The 12596-nt window shown below is 35.7% G+C and overlaps 1 protein-coding gene across 1 annotated transcript in view; it reads right to left on the bottom strand.

Annotated features, from left to right (window-relative positions):
* The window catches only part of STIL (STIL centriolar assembly protein), a 47685-nt gene that overhangs the window by 22044 nt on the left and 13045 nt on the right, over nt 1–12596 (bottom strand). The window contains exons 7-9 of the mRNA XM_036256802.1: nt 11796–11882; nt 8412–8562; nt 5895–6004 (exon numbers count right to left, since the gene is read on the bottom strand). Coding sequence (XP_036112695.1) covers nt 5895–6004; nt 8412–8562; nt 11796–11882 — 348 coding nt within the window. The remainder of the gene's footprint in view (nt 1–5894; nt 6005–8411; nt 8563–11795; nt 11883–12596) is intronic.

Genomic DNA, 12596 nt, shown 5'->3' with positions numbered 1-12596 from the left:
CTAAAATCTATGGGACATAGCAAAAGCAGTCCTGAGAAGTTCATAGCAGTACAGGCCTACCTCAAGAAAAAAGAAAATTTTCTAATACACTATCTAACCCAACAACTTAAATATTTAGAAAGAGAACAACAACAAAAAAATCCAGAGTTAGTAGAAGGAAGGAAATAATAAAAATCAGAGCAGAAATAAATGATATAGAGACTAAAAAAACAATACAAATGATCAATGAAACCAAGAGCTGGTTCTTCAAAAAGATAAACAAGATTGATCAATCTTTAGCCAAACTCACCAGCAAACAAAGAGAGAAAACCCAAATTAATAAAATCAGAACTGCAATAGGTGAAGTAAAAATGGACACCACAAAAATACAAAGGATTGTAAGAAAATACTATGAATAATTATATGCCAACAAATTCGACAACCTAGGTGAAATGGACAAATTCTTAGAATCATATACTATTCCAAAATTCAACTGGGAAGAGTCAGAAAACCTAAATAGATCAATAACAATTAAGGAAATAGAAGACGTAATCAATAAAATCCCAGCAAACAAAAGCCCTGGTTCGGACGGCTACACAGGGGAGTTTTACCAAATATTCAAAGAACTATCACCTATTCTCCTCAAACTATTCCAAAAAATTCAAGAGGAAGAAAGATTTCCAAGCTCTTTTTATGAGGCCAGCATAATCCTAATCCCAAAACCAGATAAAGACACTACAAAGAAAATTATAAACCAATATCCCTGATGAACACAGATGCCCAAATCCTAGACAAAATCTTAGCAAATTGAATCCAGCAATATATTTAAAAAATTATACACCGCCCTGGCCAGTCTGGCTCAGCGGTTGGAGCGTCAGCCTGTGGACCAGAGAGTCCCAGGTTTGGTTCCCACTAGGTGCACGTACCACAAAAAAAACAAAAAAAAAACAAAAAATACACCATGACCAAGTGGGATTTATCCCAGGGATGCAAGGCTGGTACAATATTCATAAATTAATAAATGCGATATACCACATAAACAAAATGAAAGATAAAAATCGTGTGATCATAGCAATAGAGGCTGAGAAATCATTTGACAAAATCCAGCGTCTATTTTTGATAAAAACTCTCAGCAAAGGGGGAATAGAAGGATCATATCTCAACATAATAAAGGCCATTTATGACAAACCTACAGCCAACATCATACTAAATGGGCAAAAACTAAAAGCATTTCCCTTAAGGACAGGAACAAGACAGGGATGGTCCACTTTCACCATTCTTATTTAACATAGTACTAGAAGTCTTAGACACAGCAATAAGACAAGAATAAAAAATAAAAGGGATCTAAATTGGAAAGGAAGCGAAAATGTCATTATTCTCAGATGACATGAAAATCCTAAGAACTCCATCAAAAAGACTTAATAAATGAATTTGGCAAAGTAGCAGGATACAAAATCAACATCCAGAAATTATTGGCATTTTCATACACTAATAATGAACACATAGAAAGAGAAACTAAAAAAACAATCCATTTACCATTACAACAAAAAAATTAAGATTCCTAATAATAAACTTAACCAAAGAAGTAAAGGACTGATTGCAGAAAACTACAGGACATTGAAAAAAAGAAATAAAGATATAAAAAAGTGAAAACATATACCTTGTTCATGGATTGGAAGAATTAACATCATTAAAATGTCCATACAACCCAAAGAAATCTATAGATTCAATGCAATCCCCATTAAAATACCAACAACATATTTCACAGACCTAGAACAAACACTCCAAAGGTTTATATTATATGGAACCAAAAAAGACCCCAAATCGCCACAGCAATCTTGAAAAAGAAGAACAAAGTAGGAGGGATCACAATACCGAATACTAGGTTATACTACAAAGTGACTGTAATCAAAACAGCCTGTTGTTGGCACAAGAACAGAGAACCCGGAAATTGAGAACCCGGACATTATGTCAAATTAATATTTGACAAAGGTAGCAAGAGCATACAATGGAGTAAAGACAGCCTCCTTAATAAATGGTGCTGGGAAAATTGGACAGCTACATGCAAAAAAAATTAAGTTAGACCACCAACTTATACCATACACAAGAAATAAACTCAAAATGGATAAGACTTAAGTATGATTTGTGAGTCCATAAAAATCCTAGAAGAAAATGTAGGCAACAAAATTTCAGACATCACATGCAGCAGAATTTTCACTGATACAATACCTCAGGCAAGAGAATCAAAGGAAAAAAATAAATAAATGGGACTACATCAAACTAAAATGCTCTGCACAGCAAAAGAAACAACCAGCAAAATGGAAAGGGAACCCACTATATGGAAGAGCATAATTGCCAACAATATATCAGATAAGAGGTTAATTTCCAAAATATATAGAGTATTCATACAACTCAATAAAAGGAAGAAAAATAATCCAGGTAATAAATGGGCAGAGGACCTAAATAGACACCTCTCCAAACAGGACATACATATGGCCAGAGACATGAAAAATGTTCAACATCACTAATCATCAGAGAGATGCAAATTAAGACAACTATGAAGTATCACCTCACACCTGCCAGAATGGCTGCCATCAACAAATCATCAAACAAGTGCTGGTGAGGGTGTGGAGAAAAGGGGACTCTAGTACACTGCTGGTGGGAATGCAGACTGGTACAGCCATTATGGCAAACAATAATGGTCTTTACTCAATAAATTAAAAATTGAACTGCCATTGGACCCAGTGATCCCACTTCTAGGAATATATCCTAAGAAGCCTGAAACACCAATCAGAAAGAATATATGTACCCCTATGTTCATAGCAGCACTATTTACAATTGCTAAGATCTGGAAACAGCCCAAGTATCCATCAGCAGATGAGTGGATAAAAAAGCTGTGGTACATATGCACAATGGAATACTATGCAGCTATAAGAAAAAGATCTCTTATGCTTTGAGACGAAGGACCTTGAGAGTATTATGCTAAGGGAAATAAGCCAGTCAGAGAAAGACAAGTACCACATGATCTCACTTATTTTGGAATATAATGAACAAAATAGACCCACAGACATGGAAGAAAGGTTCAGAATAACCAACTTTAGAGGAGATGGTGGGGAGGAGGGAAGAGAACTTATGCATATAAGCATAACCAATTGACACAGAAAACAATGCGGGGGGAGGGGGAAGAAAGGGAGGAGGGTGTCAATGGGGGAGAAAAGGAGAAACATCTGTAACAAAAATAAGTTAAATAATAAAAATAATAAAGTAAATATAAAATATAAAAATAAAAGAAATAGCAGATCTGAAAGATCTGACAGCAAGAGAGACCTTTGTCCCAAGCCCTGGTAGTCTAGAGAGGGAAAAATGAAGTTCTTTCTGTGCCAAGGTGCCACAAAGAAACAATGACAATGTCTGATGGAGCATTTAAGCAGAAGAGTCTGTACCAGTGCCATAAAGCTCTCCGCCTGCACCCAGGAATGACATGGAGAATACATAATGCTATCTCATGCACCTCAGTACAGCATGGACATGTCAGAGAGCCAATGACCTGAACAGGGTAAAGAGGGTGCAGCAGGAAACTGAACAAACCTACTGCCAAAGACCAGATGCAAATGGAAACACCTCAGAAGATGGCAACATGGATGAGTGATAATCATGTCACCCACTAGCGCAACATTAGTCCCCTCTAAATTACATATAACCCCAGAGAAAAGAGGATAAACAGAACTTGAATTGACTGAAATTTGGTTTCTATAACCTAGCATACTAAATAAGGGCTCCAAATGGAAATTAAGTTCAATTACTTTTAAACAGAAAGTAAGTCGCTTTTTTTTTCTTTTGTTAGAGAGGAAAGGAGAGAGAGAGAGAGAGAAACATCTATTGGCTTCCTCCTGCATGTCCCCTACTGGGGATCAAGCCCAAAACCCAAGCATGTGCCTTGACCGGGAATTGAACCGGCATCTCTCAGTCCTTGGGACTGGCACTCAGTCCACTGAGCCACACTGGCTGGGCAACTGACATTGTTTTATACACCTGAGTTTGTGGGAAGGATTTAGTATCTGCTGCTACATACTTACGATAAACACACACATATAAACACACACATAATTAATGACACTAAGTAATAAATGCATTCTTGAGCTTTTTTTTTAGCACCCAAGGCAAAAAGAAACTTTAGGTTGTATAGTTGTAACATCAGCTCTTCAGGCAAGACAAACATTTCACTAAAACCTAAAAATGACGGATCTTATTACAGCCTTGGTCAGAGCTGAAAATAAACAAGGTTTTTCAACAACAATGTTAAAGAAATGCAAGCATCTCCTTAATTTGGCATTTTCTTCCATTAATTAGTCAACAGAATTTTGAAGAAAGCCTTAAAAATAGTATAAGTTTTCTTACAAAGCTGTAAGAATAGAGTTTTCTGCTGATCTAACCTGTTTCAAGGATACTTAAAATGCCCCCAAATGGAAAGAGTATACCTCAAACATCTTTCTAATCCTCAGAACCTATGACTATGTTATAGTATATGGTTAAAGGAAGTTTGCAGATGTGATTAAGGATCTAGAGATGTAATTATCCTGCATTATCCAGGTAAGACCAATGTAATCACAAGGGTCCGAAGAAAATCTGAGAATAGAAGACGTCAGAGAGAAAGAGAGAGAGAGAGAGGAAGATACAAACTGCTAACTTTGGAGATGGTGTAGGAAGGGGTCCAGCCAAGAAATGCAGGTGACTTCTAGAAGCTGGAAAAGAGAATAAAATAGATTTTCCAGTAAAGCTTTCAGAAGGAACACAGCCTGCCAATCACCTTCTTTTTTGCCATCACTTTGATGTTAGGCCCAAACTGTTTTAAGTCACCAAGTTTGTGGTAATTTGTTACATCAGTAACAGGAAACTAACAGAGATACAATCACAATTCCCATTTTACAGATGAAATGGAAAGCGAATGTTTAGAATCAGGACTTGAACACAGATATGTCTGATACCATAACTAGAGCTCATAACTATTATGTTATGCTACCTTTATAAACAGTTGGCACAGTTGCATCCACTTAAAGATTGTATCATAGTTAATTTCCACCTATAGAATCAAGTGTTAAGGACAGATAAATGAATGCTATAAAAAAAGGTCAAGCCATTTTCTCAAATGCACTCATCTATAATGAACCATATAAATGCTTGTTTCTCATGTAAGGTACTAAATAGATAGTACTGAAGAGGCCTAAAGAGAGGTTAAGATTAGGGTCAAAAAGTTGAGAAGAGGCCCTGGCCAGTTTGGCTCAGCCGTTAAACACATCGGCCCACGGACCAAAGGGTCATAGGTTTGATTCCTAGTAAAGGACATGTACCTGGTTAGCAGGTTCGATCCCCAGGCCTGTTCGGGATGAGTGCAGGAGGCATTCTCATACTGATGTTTCTCTTTCTCCCCACCTACCCCCCCTTCCACTCTCTCTTAAAAAAAAAAAAAAAAAAAAAATCAATGGAAAAAAGTGAGGATTAACAATAAGTAAATAAATAAATAAAACTATTTCTTTTTTAGGTACAGGAATTATATTTGTGTAGTAGTATGTCTGATAGGCCCAGGTTTAAAACTACAAGGAAGGAAAGAAACAAGCAAAAGCCAAAATAACCAAAAACAGTATACTTCTTCCTAAGCAAGATAATCACTTGACAAATACCTCTTCCCCCTATGTAAAAAATCAACTCAGATAAGAACTCTATTAGAGCTGTCATTTCATTAAAATAACCATCTAACTCCTGAGTATGAAGGAATGCATTTAAAGCAAAGACATCTATAGTACATAAAGATACACAAACAGGTTCATCAGAAATAATTGGGGACTTAATTTAATTACTCATTAAAAACTAAGGAAAATAAGTTAAAAGTACAAAGATAATAAAAATTTATCTTTTACCTTGTAATTGAAAGATTCTTAGAAACTTTGTTGAAAAACTCTGCTTCTGCATTTTGGCTTTCAGCACGCAGTTCAAAATTTATTGGATTCTTGTCAGAAGGTTCAACATTCTGAAACAAAGTAGGTCATATTTTGAAATGTGACTTAAAACACCAAGAGAATTCTATTTAGATGAAAAATAGCTCTGAAATACAGTGATTTCTGTAACTGTAACCTTTAAAAAATTGTTTTATTGAAATATAATTGACATATAACATTAGTTTCAGGTGTACAACATAGTGACTCAATATTTGTATATATTGTGAAATGATCACTACAGTAAGTATAGTTAAAACGTATTACCGCCCTGGCAGGTTTGGCTTAGCGGTTATAGCGTCAGCCCATGGACCAATGAGACCCGGGTTCGATTCCAGCCAAGGGCACATACTGCTGTTGCGGTTCATCCCTGGCCCTGTTCGGGGTCACTCAGGAGACAACCAATTGATGTGTCTCTCTTGCATTGATGTTTCTCTCTCTCTCTCTCTCTCTCTCTCTCTCTCCCTCCCTCCCTCCTTCCTAATCTGTCTAAAAATAAATGAAAAAATATCCTCAGGTGAGGATAAAAAACAAAAATGTATTACCATACAGAGTAACAGTTTTTTATCTTATGAGAACTTTTAAGATCTACTCTCTTAGCAATTTTCAAATACAAATGACTCTCCATCAACATGGGGGTTAGGGGTGCTGTTGAAAATACACATATAACGATAGTTGGCCCTCTGGCATACACAGATTCCCAACCTTAGAGTTGACCCTTGAACAGTGTGGGTTTGAACTGGATGGTCAACTAAAAAAAAAAAAAAAAAATCTGCATATAAGTGGACCTGAGCAGTTTAAACTCACATTGTTCAAGGGGCAGTTGTATACAGTGCAGTAACTATAGTCACCATACTGTACATTACATCTCCAGGACCTATTTATTTTATAGCTGGAAGTTTGTACCTTTATAATACCTTCACCATTTCCCTCACCTCCCAAACCTCACCTCTGACAACTACCAATCTATTCTCTGTATTTATGTTTTGTTTTGTTTTACATATTCCACATATAAATAAGATGATATGCTATTTGTCTGTCTCTTTCTGACTATTTCACTTAGCATATGCCTTCAAGGTCCATCCATGTTGTGGCAAATGGCAAGATTTCCTTATTTTTTATGGCTGAATAATATTCCACTGTGCATATATGTACCACTTTTTCTTTATTCATTCATTTATTGATGGACACTTAGGGTTGCTTCCATGTCTTGGCTACTGTAAATAATGCTGCAATGAACATGAGGGTGAAGATTTCCTTTTGAATTGGTGCTTTCATTTCCTTCAGATGAATATCCAGCAGTGAAACTGCAGGATCACATGGTAGTTCTATTTTACTGTCTATGTCCCTGCTATAATAGTAAAGTATTAATCATGTGTATTATGTAGCTTACTCAATAACCAGTGATTCAGTTAAAATGGTAACTTTGAACTGAAAATACAACCTAAAGAATAAAATGGGGCCCTGGCCAGTTTGGCTCAGCGGTTGGAGTGTTGGCCTATGGACCAGAGAGTCCCGGGTTCGGTTCCCGCTAGGGGCACGTACCTCGGGTGCAGTTTGTTCCTGGCCCTGGTTGGGTTGTGAGGGTGGCGACCACTTGATGTGTCCCTTTCTCTCTCTCTCTCTCTCCCTCCCACTCTATCTGAACAAAAAATGGAAAAATGTCATCGGGTGAGGATTAAAAAAAGAGAAAAGAATAAAATGGGTAAATGACATATGTCTCTAAAATAGAAATAAATTACACTTCATTTAAGATTATTATACTTATAATTAAAGTGCAAAAACTTGATTCGTGAACTGATACAATCTATAAATAAAATCAAAGGCACAAAATAAGATCTGAGTGAAAACACATGGTTATCCAGTTACTCAATATCTTTTCAATAAAATGCAGATTTTTTTAAAATTATTGGTCTGAAACATAGGACAATTAACCATTTTCCTAAAGAGTGGTCTTTAAATGTTTTTATTCAATGGCACTTATGTGTTTTTGTGTTTTATTAGATATAGCAACAATCTATTCTGCTTCCTGGGATTACATATGATTAATATTGGCTTTTAAGTGTGAGAAACCATTTGTTACACCCCTACATTTAAAAAATAACAATTAGAGTAAAGAAAACACTAATATTACAAATTAACTCTCAATATCATAAAATGATACAACATATACATTCTTGATATATTCTTCAAAGGTTTTAGAAAAAACATTAGCAAGCTATTCTGTGGATAACCTCCGATCCTGTATTATAATTTGGTTCTAGAGATATGACCTAAAGTTAATGAAAACAAAATTAACCATAAATAAATAAAGTAATATTCAGTAAGATTGATTATAAATACACAAAGCCTAATAGTTACCGTTTTGAAAGGTAAAGGCCATTAGGCTTAAACTGATAGCATGCAATTCTAAATAGTCATTAATCAAGTCAAATTACTTACTTTGAAAAGATGTAATGTTTCTTTGCTGGTCAGTAGCTGGAATCGAAGGTTAGGCAACCCGCCCTCGCAAGGGAGACATTCATAAAACTCAGGATCCTTGTGTGTCACAGAATATAGAACTATAATAAAATTTCCAGATTCTGAAAAAACCCTGTATAAAAAAATGCCACTTAATTAAAATTTACTGAGGATAACAAGAGTATACTCTACTCAAAGAACTCTATGTGAGTCTCTGAATCTAGTTAATAGACGGACTAAACAATCCATTTTTGGAAGAAAAATGGGGAACAAATTACTTTTTAATGTTATTTTTTATTAATTTTTTTTAAGAGAGAGAGAGAGAGCAAGAGAAACACTAATTTGTTGTTTCACTTATTTATGCATTCACTGGTTGACTCTTTTTTTTTATTGTTCTTTCACAGAGAACAGTGAGGCATACAGTAGTCAAATAACAGGAGGGGGGATGTCGGGGGGGTGGGGGGCGGACAAAGGAGGAGACTGGATTCAGGCAGGGCCCAGAGGGAAGGCTGCTGAGTTGAAAGGGAAGAAGAGGTGATCTCGGAGGGGCAGAGAGGAAAGGAGTCACTGGTTGATTCTTGTATGGGCCCTCACCAGAGATCAAACCCATAACCTTGGCATATTGGGATGATGCTCTAACCAACTGAGCTACAAGGCCAGGGCAATTTTCAATTTTTCAATACATTTTATTATGAAAAAAATATTCCTTGTAAAAACCTCAAACAATACAAGAATGGAAAATGAAACCCACCCCACTCCACTCTCTAGTTTAGTATACATACTTCCAGATTTTCTCCTAGGCACACAAAAACATTTTATATGATTTAACAAAAACAAGGTCTTACTATACATGTGACTTGCAATTGCTATTTCTTATTTAACTATCCTGGATTTCCTTCCATATCACTGTTCTATATTATACCTTAGACATCCTTCTTTTTTATGATTTATATATATGCCATTATTAATTCTCCTAGACTTGTTTTTTTTTAATCCTCACCTGAGGACATTTTTCTATTTTTTGTTCAGATAGAGTAGGAGGGAGGGAGAGAGGAACATCGATGTAAAAGGGACACATCAAGTGGCTGCCACCCACACAACCCAACCAGGGCTGGGGACAAACTGCAACCAAGGTGCATGCCCTTAGTGGGAACCGAACCCGGGTCTCTCGGGACTGCAGGCCAATGTTCTAACTACTGAGCCAAACCGGCCAGGGCTAAGTCTCCTAGACTTTTAAAAATGTATATTAAAATTACAGTGTTTACAATGTTTTACTATTACAAACACTAATACAATGAATATTTATTTTATTATTCACTACATAACAAAAAGTCATCAAGAGTCTTTAATATATATATTAAAACCAACTATTTAAAAATACTTTCAGTAGTTGTCCCTACTTTGTAAAATGTTGATTGAAAAAATAACTTGGGTATATATTACACTACTACCAGAACAAAGTGGTGAAGGCAGGAGAGGCAAGGTGAGCCCTGTGATCAGTTGGTTAGAGAGTCGTCCCATACACCAAAGTGTTGTGAGTTCGATTTCTAGTCAGGGTAGATACCTAGGTTGCAGGTTCGATCCCCAGTTAGGGAGTCAACCAATCAATGTTTCTTTCTCTTGCATTCTCTCTTTCTCCCTTCCTCTCTAACTAAAATCAATACAATCATATTCTTGGGTGAGGATTAAAAAGAAAAAGAAAAAAAAAGATGCAGGGTGATGTTTTGCCTTTGGACTTAATGTATTCCCTGTTTGGGACTGTACCAGACACCCACATGGCCTATTCCCTTACCTCAAGTCTTTGCCTGCCTGATTACCCTATTAAGATTGTTATTCTTTACCTGCCATTACCATCCAGAAACACAACATCCTCTTCCCCTGCTTATTTTCTCCATAACATTCATTACTTATTTTTTTTAATCTAAGCATACTCTTATAATTTAAAATTTTTAAATTTTTTATTGGTTTTTAGAGAGACAGAGAGAAGCATCAATTTGTTGTTCTACTTATTTATGCATTCATTGCTAGCTTCTTGCATGTGCCCTGACCAGAGATCGAACCCACAACCTTGACATATAGGGATGATGCTCTAACCAACTGGGCTACCCAGCGGGGCAACACTCACCTTTTAAATATTGTTTACTTTACTTATTTGTTCTATTTATGCCTATATCTGCAGGGTCTTCATTTTGCTTCCTGCTTATCCCCAATATCATGAATAGTACTTGGTACATAGTAGGTGTTCAATAAATATTTGTTCCACAGTATTAGTGAGGAGATAGAGAAAACATGCACTCTCAAACACTGCTGGAAGGATTATAAATTGACAGTTTTTTTGAGGGCAATTTAGCATTGTCTGACAAAATTTAAAATTATGCTCTGACCAGAAAGACCACTTTTAGGAATTTATTCTATAAATATACTAGGATATACACACAATGATATATACAAAAAAAGGACTAGTTTTTAAAATACAGCATAAATTATTTACTATCCAGTTGTAAAATATGTGTTAAATCTGTATATGCTGAGATGTAATGATATAGAGAAAAAACATACAGAAAAGGAAGAATGGTATGCTCCCATGTGTGACTTAATTTTTACAGGCCAGGGGAGGGCGATATTTATCTATGCATTGCATATTGCAGGAAGAAAGCATAGGACAGTGATTTTCTCTGGGGATAGGGTCTGGGGAAATGGGGTAGGAAAGAGACTTATTCATTGTGTATCTTTATTATGTCTGGTTTATTACTATGTATTTGCACTGTCTTGTCAATAGTTTTTTTCTAAATTGTATTACAGCCACCCAACTAGACAGAAACAGACCTTGGAATTTTCATTTAATAGATGAAGAAGGTGAGGGGCAAATAGTGGTATCATGTACAAAGTAACACAATTAAATGAGTTGAGGTTATAAATAAAGTTTCTAATGCTTGTGCTTTAGTTTCTAAACATCCCCTCTTAAATGTTTCTTACAGTTGCTAGTAGTATCACTATGTAACTTAATAAAAACACTTGTAACAAATTCAAACTCATTTCAGCCATTTCACCGAAAAGAAATCTCTTTAGTTATAAAATAGAATGCTTGAGTAGATGATCTCTAGGGTTTCCGCCACTCCTAAAAAGTATCTTTGTGTTACAGTTCTGTGGTTAGATAAGTAAATTTCTTCATCTTTCCAAAAATCATGCAACCTCACTTTTGTCTGCTGTTATTCCCATTTAACATAAGGTTTGTTTTTCTAATGCGCTTTTTCTCCTGGTTTATAAGTATTATAAAAGATAAAAGCATCACATGAATTTTAAAGATCAAAATATGAGTGCAGGAAAAGATCGAAATAAAATACTACAAGAGAAAATACCACTTGCCTTTCTTGAATAGAAGAACTGAACATGTATCGCAAGCAGCAAGCCCATACCTGAGGACTATAGATATGTATAATGCCAGAGAGCCATCTAAAAAAAAAATTAGAAATAAAAAACTATAGTTATTTACAAATGGATACTTAATATACCCTAGATTACATTCTTCTTAGGGTAATATGGCAGAGATTCTTGGCATTTACTAGCAATGAATTAAAGGCTTTATAAATAAGAAATCTATGAACACTAGACCATGATAATAGTTAAGAGGGAGAGCAGATACAGATATATAGAGAGCCACTTTCTCTCTGTTCTCTCCCACCTGAGATGAAGGTAAAATAGTGGGAGAGAAAATGGGTAACAATAGAGGTGAAAAAGCCTGGACTAGAAAGAATAGACTAAATTCAGGAAGATTAAAGCCAGCGACCCAAAACTATAGTTATTGAGAGGATTAAATACTGTAACATACATAGGTAGCCTGAAACATAGGATCTAAATAGATATTCACTTAGCAAGAAAGACAAGTACCATATGATTTCACTCATGTGTGGAATGTAATGAACAAAATAAACTAACAAAACAAAATAGAAACAGACTCATAGATACAGAGAACAGGCTGATAGCTTTCAGAGGAGAGGGGAGTTGGAGGGCTGGGTGAAAAACATGAATAGATTAAGCAAAAATAAACAAACTTATAGATACAGACAAAAGTATGGTAAGAGGGGAATGGGAAGGGGATATAAGAGGGTAAACGGAAAGAGATTTGACTTGGGGTGGTGAACACAATATAATATACAGATGATGTAC

This window comes from Molossus molossus, unplaced genomic scaffold, assembly GCF_014108415.1.
Source record: "Molossus molossus isolate mMolMol1 unplaced genomic scaffold, mMolMol1.p scaffold_m16_p_12, whole genome shotgun sequence".
Taxonomy (NCBI): Eukaryota; Metazoa; Chordata; class Mammalia; order Chiroptera; family Molossidae; genus Molossus; species Molossus molossus.
The sequence above is the reverse complement of the archived record's forward strand: the minus strand, read 5'-3'. Positions and strand labels throughout refer to the sequence as shown.